Source organism: Curcuma longa, chromosome 16 (assembly GCF_044706935.1).
Source record: "Curcuma longa cultivar G26 ecotype Majalengka, Jawa Barat chromosome 16, ITB_CL_G26_1.1, whole genome shotgun sequence".
NCBI classification, from domain to species: Eukaryota; Viridiplantae; Streptophyta; class Magnoliopsida; order Zingiberales; family Zingiberaceae; genus Curcuma; species Curcuma longa.
In genome coordinates this window covers 10433523-10452196 of record NC_133876.1, presented here as the reverse complement: position 1 = coordinate 10452196, position 18674 = coordinate 10433523, and the positions used below count along the sequence as shown (strand labels likewise).

Genomic DNA, 18674 nt, shown 5'->3' with positions numbered 1-18674 from the left:
ACCCATAGGATTATTTGTGGAATCTTTGAGTCCATGGGATGCTTATAAAATGTTCATCAACGCAAAAATTCCAAATTATCATCTTCGCTAAATCAGATGGCCAGTTTGTCTTATAGATGATCCTCATGGACCACAATAGGATGTCTGCTGGGCAATGGATAATTCAAGATGCGTGATTTAATCTGAGTCGAATGGATGAGTACTTAACCAAGGATCCAGATGGTTTCCAATAATTAGTGAGCAATACTTCAGCTTTGAGGTATGGATGGATATATTGACAAGAAGAATAAGATGCAACACTGTTTTCGCAGATCTAGAAGGGAAAGAGAAAATTTTCTGGCCCCGAGTTGAAATGAGCTACTGAGGTAGATGGAGAGCTCAATGATGACTTCACAGATGAGGGACATCCAAGCATGCAACAGTTAAGTTCATCTAGAAAAAGTTCATGAGAACAGTTGGCAATCAGTTGGACGAATTGGGTGAGGGAGGTGCAGTCAACTGGGAGCAAGATGAGGAGGGAATCTCCACAGAGGGATCCCAGCAGTGAAAAAGTACACAGATACACAATGGATATCTTACAATAAAGGTGCATCCAATTCCAAAGCCAACAATCAAATGATTGGTGGAGAATGTCTAAGCAAATAACCTGGCTGATGACAGATGATCATATTGAGATCCCAGAAGGATCTATGTGGGAAGTAGTTCTTGACCCAGAGATTAAACCTTCTGCAAAAAGGGGGCAACAAAGGCACTAGGCAAAGAAGAAGCTAAAGTTGCCTGTGAAGAGGGAGAAAATGTGATGGGTATCCATCTTCGGAAGACTAATTCCTTCTTAGACCAGAGGTAGAAGCAATATGGCAAAATGTGGTGGACAAGAGAGTTGAAGAGGGCATGCCAGGAGGTCCTCAAGAAACTCTTCAGTGCAACTAGATATTAGCAGACATCGAGAAAGCCACTAGAGGTACACTACCGATGCTAAAGAAAATCATGATCGACAATGACTTCACCTAAGGAGTGTCACCCCATCAAACCAAGAACTCTAGTGGAGAATCAAAGAGATGACCCTTAAATACAATGGAATAAGGAATATTTAATGATAGTTTTCAAGTCTTGAGCTCAAGCTAGTAAGAAAGGAAATTTGTATGCCTATATAACGAAAATTGAAGTGTCAATACAACAAAATAGCAATAAAACAACTTTAGATATGAAATTGAATGAAATGGTACAAAAATAGTTATGAATGATGAAAACACCATATAACGGTTTTCAGTAATACAATAGATTAAAGGCGTAGGAGCATATCCAACCAGGCTATCCTGTATGCTTGTGCCTTTGTGGAATAAGAAAGGCCTAACAATTATCACAGACATTCTGGTTATTGGAGGTTATCAAAGCCAGTCTTAACTTTTCTTTGCTGTTTAAAGTAAGAATGATGCAAGCATCAATTTCTCCGCAATGTGAAAAAAAAGGCCCAAGGTTTATGGGTTTATCAGGATATAGAAACAAGCATTGGAAGCAAGTAATGAATATTTTTGCAAGGTTATAGAGAAATATAAGTACCTTTGGTTACTTGTCTCCACCATTCATCTATTTGCTTTCCTTTCTGAAGCTGATCATTGTTGAGGTACTCCCTAATTGAAGAGTTGAAAGACCAAATACGTAAAGTTTGACTGCTACTAATGAAATCCAATAGAATTGCTTGAGGACTGACATTACTTGGATCAATATTTTTATCTTCTTTATGAAATGAAATGATCTTTTTTGTAGTCTCCACCTGACATACCAAAGAAACATAAATCTAGATTATAGATTTATAGATGCAAATGAAACATAATATTAGATGCAAACAGAACATAACATTACAAATTAGAGTAGCTCTACACTCTTGAGTATATTCCAGATACTTAAACACTTCTCACAAATTAGATAAGTTTCCTATCTTATAAAGAATAAGTTGTGTTATCAATCTATAAAAATGGGTTAGGAATACAATTTTCAATTTCCATCATGTACATCTAATCTTATTTGTCGCTTCACTAGTAGATTTTTTATTTTTCTTGTAACATTGCAAACCATGTTGGTATTTTAAAAGGTCCCTATCATTAGTATCATATTAACTTCTTACCTGTTTCTAATTGTCTGATATTTTGATTCAGAGAACAGTGAATCCTATCACATCAAAGGCCTATTAAATTTTGTTTTTGGCCTAAGGAATGCATGATATTACACAAGAATCCAAAAGCTCCTGTCCCCTTCAATCTCTCACTCTTTATTATAATAATCTTAATGATTTCTTCACTTTAACCAGGCACTCCGTATCAACTTGTCCAAATAGTTACATGTGCAATACAAATACGGAAATACCTAAATAACAAGAGTATGATGCACCATGCAACACTGTACAACTTTTATTCCTAGGTAGCCTAAAATCTACCTAGTCAAGCAACTTCCGTAAAATTATATTATAAGAAGTGACAAATTATGATCCTAGATTAACAGCAAAGTGTGATGTCAACCTCAACCAAATAGGTAAGAAGAGATAAAGATTAAAATTTTATTTAAATCGATTGTTCTGTGTATTATAGAAAAGCAAAGAATGTAGAAACATAACAGGACAGGTAGCAGTCCTTTTATGATTAACAAAATGAAAAGGATAACAGAGTTTTGCATCCGAACCACCTTCTTTGGGTCTGAACTCAATGTATTCATCACAATCTCAATGCGAATAATCTGTGCAAGCAGCCAAGTCACATGATTACTACGCAGAATCTGTTGGTCACCTCTTGTGATTCGAGAGGCAAGTTTGTTAATGAAATCAAGAAAATCAATGCATCCATTCTTCATTAGAAAGAAGAAAATGTCTGCAAATATAAGCCATTCCTGCCAGCATTGTGTTTCTGGGAAAGTGAAAAAGGACATGGATAGTTATTCTCCGAAAGAGCAATAAGAATAACAGTCTCACAAAAAAAAAAGTAGAGTGTCTAGATAGAATAACCAGAACAAAATAAAAGGTAACAAAACCACAAGAAAAAAGTTCCTTTTTTCAAGAAATCAGAAAATACAAACAAGAGCAGCATGTTTTGTAGAATTAATGAAAAGCTTCAATAAGCATTAACTCAGATTATAATAGATTTTTTTAATTGTTAGTGTCATGGACTGTACAAGTTTCTCACACTTACAATTTTTAAGCTCATAAATCCACATTTAGATATGTTTGTCTTCAGTTATATAATGTGTTTTATCCAGTGTTTTATATCCACTGAGAAAGTTTAAACATAGGTGTAGAAAGTAATTGCTTTCTTAACAGACTTTTAAAGAACATAATTTGTGATTGATTTCTTAATGGCCTTTTGAAAAACATAAACTGGTATAGCAAAATGCAATAAGTCTAGAATTTCAAGATTGTAAGATATCTTTGTATCTAGAATGCAGCACCTTAATACATATTGGCCCTAAGCTGCAACTGAAATGTTAGTGAAACAGTGACATATTACAGACTGAGACAGTGCTGTAACATCTATAGCAAAGGTTTTAAAACAAGAGAAAATATGTACTAGTGAAATATGCAGTCATCCCTTCCCTCAAACACCAAGTTAATGAGTGACTCAGGAACAGAATTTGACATCATCAGATCCCTCAAACTCCAAGTTAGGGGATATTTATTTTATTTACCTTTGAAAAGAGGTAGCCTAATAAATCAGAGATTCTATTATAAATACTACCAATACTTCCAATTCAGGATAGAGTCTAACATCATCCCTCCCTATCCCTCCAGCAAACAATCAAACAAAGAAAAAAGTGCCCAACTCGAAAGGAATTTAATATCATCCCTCCCTCAAGCAGTGCAGCAAGCACTCATATTTGATAAAAGAAAAAGAGAAAAGGCATGTATTTGCAAGAAAATAACGTCTATTGATCGATGAACATCTGCAGTTCGATACATAGTTAATCAGTGTAGCTCAGTCCTAGGATCATTAAGATCGAAATATGTATTTCTCATTAACCTCAAATACAAGACGCACACGCAAACACTTATTTACCATCGAAAAGAGGTAGCCTAATAATAGAGATTCTATATAAACATTTCCAATACTGCCAAGTTGGGCATGCATGCATGCATGCATATACACACACACATATATACATATATTTACATATGCATGGGTTGTGTATGCATATAGATATTCTAGTAGCCCCCACAGGCTGGCACAAATAGTTCCTACAGGGGTGTTGCTATCAATAGGCTTGGGGTTGAATCTCAGCGGGTGAGGAATGCCCTATTGGTTGCCTCACTCCTTGCAGGCACTATTGTTGCTAAAGGCGAAGTCCCCCGTGATTTACCCCCTTCCAGGTAGTGGGGGGCCACTCTGGAGGGGCCGCCAAGGTGATGGTTTCACCTTTTTGCTGTAAATATAGATATTCTAGTAAGAAATTTCTAAGTTGGCACCTTATTACCTGAGTTTGTGATCTTTAATAATTCTATTGTTCTGTCAACAACTGCCTCACAAATCATTTCGGGGGAGAAAACAGCGCCAGGTGTTGATGTCTGTGGAGGTTTATAACAAGGGGCGACTAGAAGTACACGTCTCCACCAGTCAGGCGAAGGAGTTGTACGAAGTGCATGTCTAAGACAACGCAAGGCTCTTTCCCAATCCAAACTTCCTTTTGGAATAGAGGCAGCAAGATCCTACAAAAAAAACAAAAGCTTCAATTAGAAAAATAAACCAAAGTGAATCAAAAGATATGGAAGCAATTAGCCCACAAGCATACAACAATTTTCTTTTATCACCCTTGAGCATATTCATGAATTCAGAAAATAGGTATCTAATTGCCAAGAATCACGCTAATATTTCCATTTACATGTCTGCACAGAATGATCCATGCATCATAGCATATTATATACCAAATTAGTACATATGGGTATAGAGTATCCTAGCTAGAACAGTGTCAAGTGTCTTGAATTGCATAAGGGACCTCAAAAATACTTTATTGATTCTATGTGATATCATTTGCATTGGTGTGAAGTGCATAGCTTCCTTGTGTTTGTGATTTTTTTAACTAATTTCAAGAAAACTCCTAGAAACTTTTTAAAAATAGAGATGTCTATTTCCAAACCAGAAATCAAAAGATGCCAAAGAGCTTCATTGTGGGGCCTGGAAACTTAAGCATATCAAAGAGAGTACCATTTAGCCAAGTGGAGCTAAATGGAGGAGGTCAATCTTCTTTTCAATTCAGATCCCCTCAAAGCCAGAAGCGAGGGACTAACATTGGTACCATGGAAAAATCCAAGGAAATTTAACAAAACAAAAATGTCTAGGCATTTAAGTGGGCATCATGTGATATATATATTCTAAGAGAGTTTCACTTAATCATGTGGGACTAAAGGAGGTGATTATTTCTATTATTTTGACTAGTATTGAATTTCAAAATGAATGGAATGAGTATGCAGGCATTTGCATCCTTGGCCTTTTCATCTATTTCCTTTGTACTTGTGTTCAACACTTCTCAATGAGTTGACAGCAGACATTCTTACTGGTCTGAAGATTTTTAGAAGCATATGTTGTTGGTTTCAGTAATTTGGCGCTACAATTTCCAAGTTACCTTCTGCAAGAATCTTGGACATGTGTGTTATTAACTTACCATTCATTCTCTATCAATAACATTCCACTCAAGGAAAGTTTAATGAATTATTTCATCTATAGAAGCCATTGAAGTTAGAATGATAGCTTTCAACTTTCAAATATTTCCATAAACTAGACATTAGAAATTCATAGCCGAGTAGATTTATCAATACAACTAATCATCTTTTTGGTTCATAGTTTAGGACAACTAAGAAACATACACACTAGTATAACAACAATGAGAATTTTGGGATACATATGTAGGCTAGTAGCAGAGATAATATGAATTATTTGTGGCCAAATAGTTGCAGCCATGATAGATAAAATGAAAAAAAAAAACAATAATAACAATGAGTAGCCATGACAGATAAAATGAGGAAAAAATATAATACAACAGTATATACACCTTTAAATTTTAAAGGCAACTGACAAATTGTGAAATTAACCAATAAAAGCTAGGGGAATGAGATTAAGCATACAAACAAATAACAATATATATATATATATATATATATATATATATATATATATATATATATATATATATAAATGATACTAATGATATCGCTCTATATGACTACATGAGGGCTTCATGATGGCATAAATACAGGGAGCTCACCTAAATACTTGTAGGGCATAAATTCTGAAGTGGGAATTGCGAAACGAGACAAAGAAAAACTAAAAACTTGTATTAATCCTCTTTCAGTCTTGAGTAAGTTACGAAGACTATGTTTAAGATAAAGGAAATAAAAATTTATTAACAAGCATGTATAATATCAATAATTTAATCCTATGAACAAAACAATTTTGCTTACCTCTCCATGCAATGGTTCTCCTAAGACACCAGGGTAAGTGATGGGAGAATAACGGACATTGGCCAATGATTCACCTGTTAAACTTGGATAGGATTGTGTCAAGAACCTATGAGTAGCAAACGTAGGGCAATGAAGGTGCTGATCCAACATCTGCATATGCATTGCAACCATATCCCTTCTTCTATGTACTTCCAGAATGATGCTAAACATTGCCTCATCATCAGGAATATTGTCCATGAACTGCAAGCTGCTACGGATAAGCTCATAGAAGGGAATACGGCACTTATCTTCATCAACCAACATCCACACGACATCCAGACATGTGTGCCTCCACTCGTGCAAAGGCCTCTCAGGCTTCCAGGTCTTCTTGTTATCACTTTCCTCTGAAACTACAGATCTTTGATCCCAATTAACCAACCAATTGAGCATATGAGTAAATACTTCTGCATGGGTTATTGGTTTTAGACTAAATTCTAGGCCGGCTAGAATAATTCTGCATGAGAACTGACGGAGAGAACCAATAGCATTACCCTTTGCTATATGACTGGACCTAGTTATACCATGGTGCCCAGAGACAGAAAGTTCCGATGGCTTAATTGGTGATAGAGTTGTGCCAGCAGATTGATCAGTAGTAGATTGAGCTGGTGAACTGACACCATGAATAGTTGGCATTGGAGATGCTGGATTAGAAGCATGTAGGTTTGATGCATTTGCCATTGTAATATTAGATGATGATGAAACATGTAGGTTTGATGCATTTGGTATAGATGATGACGAAATAATCAAAGGTGATGAAAGCCCAACAGGTGTTGTTGGAGCCACCTGCCCAAATGTTGCCTCAGCAGAGGAAACCGCTGAGAGGAGTGAAAGAAGGAATGTATCCCATTTCAAATAACCTCTGCTGCACAAGCTTCGTATTGCAAAAAGGAGAAATTCTGATTGTGGTGCATGACTGCTGCACTGCACAATGAAAGATATAAGAACTGCTTCAGTGGTTGTACGCAGTTGCTCCAGATCCTGAAGTATCATATGATAAACAGTTAGCTAGTAATGATTATCATGGCAGCAATAACGTTGAAGATCCCAAGAAATTCTTATACATACTGAAAATTGTCCTTGCAATTGCTCAAAATCCAATATAAATTGTTCATCACGACGTGGAAGCTCCCCGTGAGGAGCAATAATCCTTTTCTGAAGTTTGGTCCTATCACAGACATAAACGTAAATGAATAAGTTTGATACTAAATGGTCCAAACAAACACCATATCGTAACTACTACCAAGATCGCATTGACTGCTAGTCTATTTCAAGAAAGGTTTTAAGGTGGAAAAGGAAGAAAACAAGATTCAATGAGTTACCAAAAAAATCAGGTGGCTAGCCTGATGTGTATTAGCAACAAACTTGGGTTGTGCATTTGATAAGAATGGAAAGGGATGGAAGGGGAGGAACAAAATTGGTTTTGTTTGGATGAAGAGAAGGGGAACAAGAAAAGAAGTGAGAAAGCACAAATTAGCATATATCCTCTCCTCCATGGATGTCAAACTCGAGTTGTGTCACCCAACTCCGAATGCAGACAGAGTGTTGATTGTTTGATGCCCATAAGCATTCTCGTGGCACAACACCCAACCACGAGATCAATGTCAAGTTCAGATGCGATCTTGTCACCCAATGTTAGGGTTGTAAATGAATTGAGCGTTCATGAACAAACTTGGTGTTCAGCTTAGTAAGAACTTGTTTATAATTCGTTCAATACATACAAGATCAATTAAATGAACAAACTTGAACAACTCGTTAAATTAAACAAACAAACTTGAACACATATGTGTTCAGCTCGTTAATGTTCGTGAATCATATTCGTGAACAATGTTTATGAATCATATTCATCAATAAAATTCTCATCAACATACTAAATAAACAAAGAAACTTTTAAAATGAACAAACAATTTGTATTATCAAGTTCAATAACCAACCAAAAGTTTCAAACAATCAAACAAGCTTGAATTAAGAGCTCGATAACCTCTAAACGAATCAAACTCAAGCCAATCTTGAACCACGCTCAAGCTCATAAAATAGAAACAAAGCCAAGATTGAACAATCATTTCAACGACTTAGTTTATTTTAGACTCGGCTTGGCTTGGCTCAACTCGACTTGATTACCTTATCAAACAAGCTTGAACACCATAAAGTTTGGCTCGGCTTGGCTCGTTTATAGCCCTGCCCAATGTAGAATGCAATTTTGTAGTTGACATTGAGCACATGTTCATCTTCGAGTGTGAACAAAAATGGGTAACTATGTCTTCATAAACTTTTCATCCACCCAATTTTTTAGCTGTGTGCCGAAATTAACCAAATTCAATCCACAGAAAGCATTTCGTGTCCCTATCCACAGCAAAAATTTGAAGTACTCTAACGAACATATCTCAAACTCAGCCCTTTCGCACCCCATCTATCCAAATGCATACGCTCTTACTGATAAGCACAATCAATAAGATCAATGAAAGGTATGCTTCTAACATTCTAGCAATTTTCCCTTGATCATGCAAAACCCTAGTTCAAAACCATCAATTGTCTTGCTCAATAGCTCAGACAAAACTTGCTTCAATTTGATTCCAGTGGATTTACAACCGTGTTACCTGTGCTAATTTCTTTCTGCACGAAATCCTTTTACAGGACAACAGCTTTACTCATCTGATAAATATCTTAAGTTCCTAACTACAACCAAGATGCCACTAAAGGTTCTAAGGTGGAACAAAGCGAGAAAACAAGGTTCAAGGAATTGTCAAAAAATAAAAACTATGGAATAACCAGCATATGATGTGTATTGGCGCAAAATTTATTGATGCCAGCAAATAGCATAATCAATAAAATAATTGAAAGGTGAGATACTAAAATTCTAGCAGCGATCCCTTTGATCAGGCAAAACCCTAGCTCAAAACCGTCAATTTGTATTTCCCAATAGCTTAGATATAACTTTCTTCCTTGCGATTCATAGTGGATATCATATCGCTTTACTTCTGCTAATTATTTTTGTACGAAATCCTTTACACGACAACAGCTCCACTTATTGATAAATAACTTTCGCTCTAATTAATTAAATAACAGTAACGCCCTAAACCCTTCCGGATGTCCTAATTTCGATCCACTTCAATTTACCGAGAGATTCACATAAATGCTGATAAAAATCACATTTTGGTACTCACGGAGTCTCGCGAGAGGCGTCGTCCAATCTCTGCCGGGTGTTCCTCTGCGAGAAAAAGTTACCGTCAAAGGGAAGGGAACCATGGATCGAATTTAAGCAAACTAGCGGAGGAAGAGGGGGGAATAGGTTACCCCGAGATAGAGGTTGAAGAGATCAACTACGGCGGCGCGGGAAGGGTGGAGTTGGATAGCCCGCGCGGAGCGCTGGTTCACCTCCATCGTCTACTGCATCGAGCGAGCTTCTTTCCTCCCGCTGCTTCTCCTGCCGTTCTACGCTTTGCTGACACCGGCGGTTCGTGGGAGTGACGCGAAAAATAAAAATGGACAGTTGCATTTTAGGCCTCCTATTTTCGGTTTTTACCCGAAAATATCATTTATCCCCCTTTTCTTTTAAAAAGGATAATAATAATAATAATAATAATAATAATAATAATAATGACTTTTTTATTAAAATTATCAGGGGTGTGTCACTTTGACAAGTTGTATCTAAAAGGAACGCGCTTCTTCTGAAAAACTCCCTAAAATATCCGTTAACTAAATAAAACTCTAAACTCGTTAAAAAAAATTCATTAATAAAAATAAATATCATTGTAAGAAATATTTTATTTATTTCATCTAACTTTTTTTAGTAAAAAATAGAATCTACCATTCCAGTGATCCTACACGGTCTATAACTGATCACTACAGAGAGGGCATTACTTAGATTTTACCGAGATTAGACTCTTGTCCATTTCAATAAGTATGTCATATATTAACCAACTCAACTAACTCGATTAGCTCCGTAATTGCATTTGACTTGTTCAGGTCAATAACATAATTAACCTACACAATCTATTAATTTGTCCAACCCAATTGGCATGATTGATTAATCAATAATATCCATATCTTGTAGAGTCATTGAGTTTAACAAATAATTACCCCCATGATGCAGTGATAAAGCGTTTAGTGAATTCTTATAACACATAGTTTGATTATCGATGGGAGCATACATATACTCTATTTGTTAGAAAAACCATGAAAATAACACAAAGTATGATTACTTAAGTGGGACTAAGTGGTCCCACCTAATGTCGTTGTCATATTGTGACTCACGGCCCTGAACGATAGATCGATTATGAAGGTCGATCATCAATAGCTTTCCACGCAAGCACTTTTAGATGTATTCAATGGACAAACCAGAGGGAATAATAAGATCCGTAAGGATCTAGATATTTGAAATATAAAAAAAACATTAACCAACTATAAATTTATAATTCATCATTTTGAATAGGTAGCTAAAGTACCAAAATATAAAATAAATTTGTATTGTATATAATACATTAGAGGTCTCCAAGCACTAAAGAATAGTTAATATTTTCGTTACCAATGTTTAAGGGCCATTATTGTATAATGATACTGTTATGGGTTGCATTGCCTGGTCAAGAAAGTCAAAGCTCAACCCATGGGGAAGGGACATGTCAAACAAAAGAAGTGAAAGTGACCTCCAAACTGTCTCCAAGCCGACTGAATTCAAAACTCGACTAACTCAAAGTCCGACTGACTCGAAGACCAACTGTCCAACTTTCGTATGAAAGTCAACTCATCAGTTTTCCTGACGGAGGTTGACCCCCTAGTCGAGTTAGCCTCGCCAAATTGGTACTCTTGTTTAGTTGGCTCGGCTCCATCGATCCGACACCCCTCACTTAGCATGTTAAACCCTTTGGCCCAACCACCTCAACCTGCTTAATAGCAACCTGAATAACACATGGGGCGATTGGCATAACACATTGGATAACCTAACGCATAATTAACGCAACATGGTCTTTTACATGGTAACTTGGGTGATGGAACCTTCATCTACAACGATAGGATACTTTCCCTATTGCAGATGTGATATCTCACTCCTATTACACTATATAAAAGGAGTTCGTCTTTGTAGGCCAATGTACACACAAATCATCTTTACATCTGTCCACTCTCATCTCCTCTTCTTCCTAACATCCGACCGGTGATCTAATTTGAACGTCGGAGTAGTTGAGACAGACATCTCTAACCTTCATTCTAACTCTTTTTCTCCTTTGGAGATTTATAAGACTTCCTGTCGGTCCAACTACACTTGGGTGTCGAGCGACTTCGTCAACATAGAAGGTAGTTATCCAGTGACTCATCTTGAGGCAATCCCAAACAAAAACAGGCAGAAACAGATACTATTAGGTTTGATCTCATAAGATTGAGTCTAAATAAATAATAGTTTCACATCCAATGCGATGAGTAACACCTTTGGCAAATGGTGCAACACTCCATTACCAAACAAATCAATGAGTAAAGAAGGGCGCATGAGGTCGTGTGACACCTTAGCTTTTAGGACCACCTCATCCACCGTGTTGCTGGCTTTTGGAGTGTTCAGATAAATGATTGGGGGTTTCATGATCGCAAACCCTTTTTCCCCCTTTTATTGCTTCAATTGAAGGTCGGTTTGATCCGATAAAAATTTAATTTGATCCAATCGAACCACTAGAAGTGTTTTGATTTGTAAAATGTAGTAGCTCAATGGACTCATTCGTATCTGTAGCGCCCAACTTCTCCCTCTCTCACTTCTTCAATAAAAAGTAAAATATGTCGTCTTAACGGTTTTACACGGTTGGTCACATGACGATCTTGATAAATATACGAGAGCAACCACAAGTAGGAAAGTAACACTAGAAGACATCTGAACATGTTGTTGTCTAAGTTCTTGCTTCTCCTCCTCCTTTCTTTTCTGTGGCCTCTTCCTCCGCCTCTTCCTCCTCCGGCGACTTCACTGACTTCGTCTACGGCGGATGCTCACAGCCCAAGTACGCCGCCGCCTCCCCTTACAAATCCAACGTCGACGCCCTCTTCGACTTCCTCGCCAACTCCGCCGCCTTATCCTCCTACGCCAACTTCACCTCCGCCGCTGCCAGCGGCGCTCCGCCAGCCTACGGCCTCTTCCAGTGCCGCGGCGACCTCCCGGACTCCGACTGCGCCGCCTGCGTCCGCTCGGGCCTCTCCCAGCTCTCCGCCCTTTGCCCCTCCGCCGCCGGCGCCTCCGTCCAGTTGAGGGGATGCCTCCTCCGCTACGGCAACGACTCCTTCCTCGGCAAGCCCGACACCGCCGTCCTCTACAGAAAGTGCGCCACCTCCTCCGCCCCCGTAACCGGAGGAGGCGGCGACGCCAGCCTGCAGCTCTCCATGAGAGACGCCGCGCTGGATTCCCTGTTGGCCAGCGGAGGCGGTAGCTACAGGCTCGGCACCGCCGGGGAAGCGAAGGCGGTGGCGCAGTGCGTCGGCGACCAGTCGGCGAAGCAGTGCGACGAGTGCACGGAGGCGGCGTTGGCGCGGCTCAGGGAGGCCTGCGGCCGGATCGCCGCCGCAGGCGACGCTTACCTCGGCAAGTGCTACGTCAGGTATTGGTCCGACGGAGTCGACACCTCCGATGATGACCACGGTGAGTTGATGTTGCAAGCCAAACTGTAAATTATCATTATAGCACTTAAATTTAAAAAATATATCAAAACAACCCTCAACTATAATTTATCACCTTAGAGCAATTTTAATTTAAAAAAAATCAAAACAAAACTATTTTAGTTAAAACAACTTTAAAATAGAGCGGCTTTGGTGAATATATAAAGATTTTTTTAAACAAAAAGAGATGATAATAATAATAATTATTATTATTCTAGTATGAGATCGAGGATGAAAGATGAGTTATTTATAGGTTGATGAGCTTTAATGATCTGGTGAAAGGATGAGCTCTGTAAAATTTTATAAAACTCAACAAGAGTTAAAATGGAGGGTAAGATAGACCTTAGTTCAACTACTCTAATGTTAAAGTTAAATTTTTAAGGACATAGAAAGGGAAAAGAGCATAAGGTGAAGAAAGATTTATGATGGCTTTTGCGCGTACCTACACACCATGAAAGTGAGCTCTCTTTTATACCATCTCCTAGGAGGGAAAGTATCAATCCCATGTTCAAGTCGTGGAGCTGTCACATGCTCTTATTCATTCCTCCCGTCACTCCACATCCTTTGCTTATCACAACACCCACATTTCCCCCCATGACTAAGGAGTGTCGAGCTCAATCGAATCGAAAGAGTCAGAAGTGGTCAAGTTGAAGGAGTTTGGGGTGGTTGAGTTGAAGAAGTTAGTTACTCTTAAACTTGCCTCAGCTACTAGGGTGTGTCTTGACTTAGCACATCGGCACCTCGATCTTCTGATTGATCTATCTCGAGTCGGAGTGGATATCCTTTTCTCTTTGATTTACAACTCAACTTAACTTCTCACCAATCCGATGGTGTCACCTGTTAGACTACCTATCCCCGCCGTATCAATAATAATAAATATTTTTTAAACATTTCTGATATAAATAAATTAATTAAATTTTAATTTTGATATTGCTTCAGATGATGAGATAGGGAAAACAGTGGCAATCATCATCGGCATCATTGCAGGAGTTGCTCTCATACTTGTCTTCCTTTCCTTTATCAGAAAAGCAAGAAATCAAGGTATTCAAATCATTACAGTCAAAACTTCAATTTGCTCCTCTTTATTTTAGTTATAGAACTTAATCGAGTGGTTCTTATTTATTTAAATATATACAATCAAATAATTAACACCTCGATAATTACAATATTTAAAAAAAATCTTTTTGATTCATTGATTTGCAGGCAAATACTAGTGAAGCTCTTCAGTTGGCAGTTTTTTCGAAGCTCTAGATTCTTTTCCATGATTTTTTCTACTCTTTTTTGTCAAACTGATATCGATGAGAAAGCTCCTTGAAACTAGGATTTGAGCTGTTCTTAAAACAAAGTTGTTATTTTGGCTTTTGGGATTGGAGTTGTGTGATCGTGTTTAATTGCAAAGTGCAAACGGATGTGATGCAATGATAAAGTACTAAAGGAAACAAATAAAAAATTTAAATGAAATAAATATTTTAAAGATTAATATTTAAATAGGTATAAGTTGTGTTTTGGATTTATTTAAATAAAAAAGAAAATCATCTTGAGTGAGATTATTAAAAAAAAATCTAATGATTAACGTGTGCAAATAAATTCTATCTAATAGATTATATATATTTTTCCATGATTAAAAATATTTCAACAATTTTTCTTAGTGCGTACTTTACTAATTTTGAAACTGTAAGGGTATTTTCAGAAATAAGATATATGACAGGAGGTAAAATGAGAATTGCCCTTTACATACATGTATAAAAAGCCAGCGGGCCGGTTCGTAAAACCGGTCCGGTTTATACACTGTCGTAACTGGACCGCTTTCCGCTCCCGTAAAGAGACACCGAGGACTGCGCGAAAACCTGCTTCTTCCATCAATGGCTTCCGTCCTCCTCCTCCTCCTCCTCTTCTCCGTCGCCGTCGCCGTCGCCGTCGCCTCCGCCGCCGATCTCACCTCTGACCGCGCCGCCCTACTCTCCTTCCGCGCCGCCTTGTACGGCGCCACCAATTGGTGGAACGTATCCGAGGACTCTCCTTGCTCCTGGGACGGAGTCACCTGCGCAGGCGGCCGGGTCACCGAGCTCCGCCTCCCAGGATCTAGCCTCAATGGCTCGATCCCCTCGGGTACGATCGGCAACCTCACCGCCCTCCGAGCCCTCAGCCTCCGCTACAACCACCTCTCCGGTACCCTCCCCCCGGATTTCTCCGCCCTCGTCGCCCTCAGATACCTTTACTTGCAGAACAACCGGCTATCCGGCGATATACCATCCGTTTTATTCGGCCTTCCTCAGCTGGTCCACCTCGATCTCGCCGCGAACTCCCTCGCCGGCTCGATTCCGGTGGGGTTCAACAACCTTACCGCCCTAGAGGTGCTGTTTCTTGAGCAAAACCGACTCTCTGGAGAGATCCCTGATCTCCTTCTGTCGAGTCTGGTCCAGTTCAATGTGTCCTTCAACCAACTTAATGGCTCGATCCCCGCGTGGCTCAGGAGCATGCCGGCGAGCTCCTTCATCGGGAACTCCCTCTGTGGAAGCCCTCTCGACTCCTGCCCCGCCGAAGGTGGCGGCGGAGGGAGCAAGCTTTCTGACGGCGCAATCGCCGTGATCGTTATCGGTTCCGTCATCGGCTTTGCCACTCTCCTCGTCCTCATTATCCTCCTCTTCCTTCGAAAGAAGAAGAATAAGGGATTTCCTGAGCAAAAGGAGGCGGAGACGAGTCCATCGGCGTCAGAGACGACGTCGAAAATCGGGGTTCTGGAAGTGGATGCCACGGCCAGCACTCTCCCATCTCGTCCTCCTCCGCCGTCTCTGCCCTCAGCGGCTCGCGCGTTGAGCGGCGGCCGGACGCTCGTGTTCATCGGGAACGTTCAGAGAATATATGACCTGGAGGACTTGCTGCGGGCTTCCGCGGAGGTGCTCGGGAAGGGGACGACCAGCACAACCTACAAAGCTTTGCTGGAGACGGGGATCGTGGTGGCAGTGAAGCGCCTCCACGACGCCAGCCTCCCCGAGAAGAACTTCCGGGAGAGGCTGGAGGCCATCGCCGCCTTGGACCACCCAAACTTGGTGTCCCTCCAGGCTTACTACTACAGAAAAGACGAGAAGCTTTTGGTCTACGACTACATACCCAATGGAAGCCTCTCCTCCATTCTCCACGGTGTCCCCTCTCTCCCTTCCCTTTCTCTGTTCTTAAAACTCTTCTATAGGACCTCAAATTTTCATTGAGTCTGATGAACCTCTTTTGAATCTTTTGCGCCGAATTCCATGGTGACCTTCTCTGTCTCCCTCTAATCTTATACTTTTCTCTGATCTTCAGATTCCATATGACTTCAGATTGAGGATCTTCGAGCTCCTCACTGTCATTCTTGAGATTACAAATTCATTCGACTAATTCCCCGTCTATGATTTAGTCTGGCTTGTTGTTTGTGATTGTGAATGATAATTTTCAATCTTGGATTGCAAAATGTTAGGTAACAAATCATCTGGCCGCACTCCTCTGGACTGGGAGACAAGATTAGAGATTGCTCTAGGCGCCGCCCGGGGCATCGAATACATCCACTGCAAGGGCTCTGAGCTTTCTCATGGCAACATCAAGTCATCCAACATCATCCTCTCCAAGTCGAACCAGGCCTACGTCTCCGACGCCGGCTTAAACACTCTGAACTCCACCCCAACGCCCAGCCAACGCTCCGGTGGCTACCGCGCACCGGAGGTGACTGACGTCCGAAAGGTCTCCCAGAAGGCCGACGTCTACAGCTTCGGAGTGCTCCTAATGGAATTACTCACCGGGAAGCCCCCAACACAGTCCAGCAACAACGACGAATGCATTGATCTACCAAGATGGGTGCGATCTACGGCGAGGGAGAAGTGGAACTCAGAGGCGCTTGATCCTCAACTGTTGAGGCTTCAGAACTTTGAGCAGGAAATGGCGGAGCTATTGGAGCTGGCAATCGATTGCACCGCCCCTTCACCGCACGTCCGGCCGTCGATGTCTGAAGTTGCAGGCCAAATCGAAAGGATACACATCCGTTCGAACTCGGGAGATCAACAACAAGGTTAGCTTTCACTTCAAATTGCATATAATCATCATCCAAAAGGATGCCCACTCACTTTCTTCCATGCATGAACTGAAATTTGATGATTTGCAGTTCATCCTTGGAAGAACGATCATGCTTCTTTCATTTCCTATATTTCTTTGACTTAGAACTTTTCATGTGCCCGTGCTTTTTTCAAACTCTGAGATTTCGTATTGATTTATTTGAGAGTGAATACTTCATCTTCTCTATTTTATTGTGAATGCCCTTGTTATAAACCAGACTAATTGCTCAATGTCATCCTTGTAATGACTCGTTCCATTCAATCCATTGAATGGATCATATCTTATTGAGTTTCTAAACGATCTACAAGTTTGCAAATGGATGACATGAATTCATGTTTTAAGTCCAATTATTTTAAATGTCTTTAAGTCCAATTATTTTTAATGTCTTTAGGAGTTTTAAGTGACGTTACAAGCTTTTATATATATATAGTTCAGTCAATCTTTGATTGTGCAATTTATTGTTAAAATTATAGCAAAATTTCACAAAACTTTTAACTTGTCACATTATTGATTTATAATTTATGATACAATTAATTTGGCACTATCTCACATCTAATTAGTGACAATTTGAATTATGAACACAAATTTAAGTTAGTGATAAAATCCGAGGAACAATAAAAGAATCAAATTACAAATTTTAAATGGAACGAATACTTTGGAAATCAACTTCTAAGTGTATAATTTGTGTTTCGGATTTACCTCATAGGTGAACTATAAGGAAAATTGTCTATTTTTAGGATTATCAAAAAAATTTATTGTATTATAAATTGATAAATGCCTGTATTGTTTCATGGTGTTCCTTACTCCATATTAATGTCTTTCTAAATGAATATGAATTTCATTTAAGTTGAATTTGTATACATAATTAATTATGCTTGATAGTTGGCTTTGATCAAATTTGTATTTATTAAAAATTATATATATAATCAACTCCCACAATTATACAATCAAGTTCAGTTTCAAGTAGTGAATTTATATATAAAAACTATCGAGCTAGGAGATAGAAAGAAAAAGGTTAAGATAATAAATAAATAAATAAATAATTTTCAGTGAAGAAAAATAATTTTCAAAAGTTGAATATTGTTCCACTTTGTTGGGGCGGCATGATATTATATATCTAGATAGAAGAAATACGTGCCATATATTTTTATTTTAATTGCTGACGTCATGAGGCTGTATTTATTAATAATAATGTTTTAAAATGTATTAAATGTTTATATATAGTTATTCTCACAGTGGGTATGCAGCTGTTTGCGCGTTTTTTCCCCATTGTTTAATTAATATTTTCCTTGATTTTGTCAAATCTTGCACAATGAAATGAAAGAGGAAAAAAAAATATCCTTGGAGACAACTCATATACCAAATTAAATAAAAAATTTTAATAAAGAAACAAAAAGGGAAAATAAGTAGATATAATCCTTACTCAACTCATTTACCAAATTGAATAATTTTTAAGAAATTGAATATTTTTATATTTCGAGAGGCTTTGTGTCCC

At 38.9% G+C, this 18674-nt stretch overlaps 3 protein-coding genes across 5 annotated transcripts in view; 2 read left to right on the top strand and 1 right to left on the bottom strand.

The window, feature by feature from the left end:
* Positions 1-9892, bottom strand: part of LOC141847498 (mediator of RNA polymerase II transcription subunit 23) — a 34437-nt gene extending 24545 nt beyond the window's left edge. For 2 of the 3 annotated variants that reach the window (XM_074735561.1, XM_074735562.1), the window contains exons 1-7: positions 9767-9892; positions 9637-9680; positions 7541-7640; positions 6437-7453; positions 4456-4687; positions 2680-2897; positions 1561-1774 (exon numbers count right to left, since the gene is read on the bottom strand). In XM_074735561.1, the coding sequence (XP_074591662.1) occupies positions 1561-1774; positions 2680-2897; positions 4456-4687; positions 6437-7453; positions 7541-7640; positions 9637-9680; positions 9767-9853 (1912 nt within the window). In that variant the 5' untranslated portion in view covers positions 9854-9892. Of the gene's footprint in view, positions 1-1560; positions 1775-2679; positions 2898-4455; positions 4688-6436; positions 7454-7540; positions 7641-9622; positions 9681-9766 lie in introns of those variants that run through there. The other variant, XM_074735563.1, reaches the window with a different exon arrangement.
* Positions 9893-12329: 2437 nt separating this feature from the next.
* On the top strand, positions 12330-14459 carry LOC141847269 (plasmodesmata-located protein 6). The gene is given in 4 exon segments (XM_074735267.1): positions 12330-12362; positions 12365-13079; positions 14036-14137; positions 14300-14459. Coding segments are annotated over 4 exon segments (861 nt in total). The 3' UTR covers positions 14311-14459.
* A 499-nt stretch (positions 14460-14958) lies between these two features.
* Positions 14959-17337, top strand: LOC141847268 (putative inactive receptor kinase At1g48480). Its single transcript, XM_074735266.1, has 2 exons — positions 14959-16237; positions 16551-17337. The coding sequence occupies exons 1-2, from the start codon at positions 14959-14961 to the stop codon at positions 17138-17140; spliced, it is 1869 nt and encodes a 622-aa protein (XP_074591367.1). The 3' UTR covers positions 17141-17337.
* The last annotated feature ends 1337 nt before the right edge of the window (positions 17338-18674 follow it).

What these genes read in the sequence shown, in the direction of transcription:
- LOC141847268 (XM_074735266.1), top strand. Translation starts at nt 14,959, where the DNA reads ATGGCTTCCGTCCTCCTCCTCCTCCTCCTCTTCTCCGTCGCCGTCGCC. An exon ending in CCTCTCCTCCATTCTCCACG is followed by an intron (nt 16,238 to 16,550) that starts GTGTCCCCTCTC and finishes GCAAAATGTTAG; the next exon opens with GTAACAAATCATCTGGCCGC.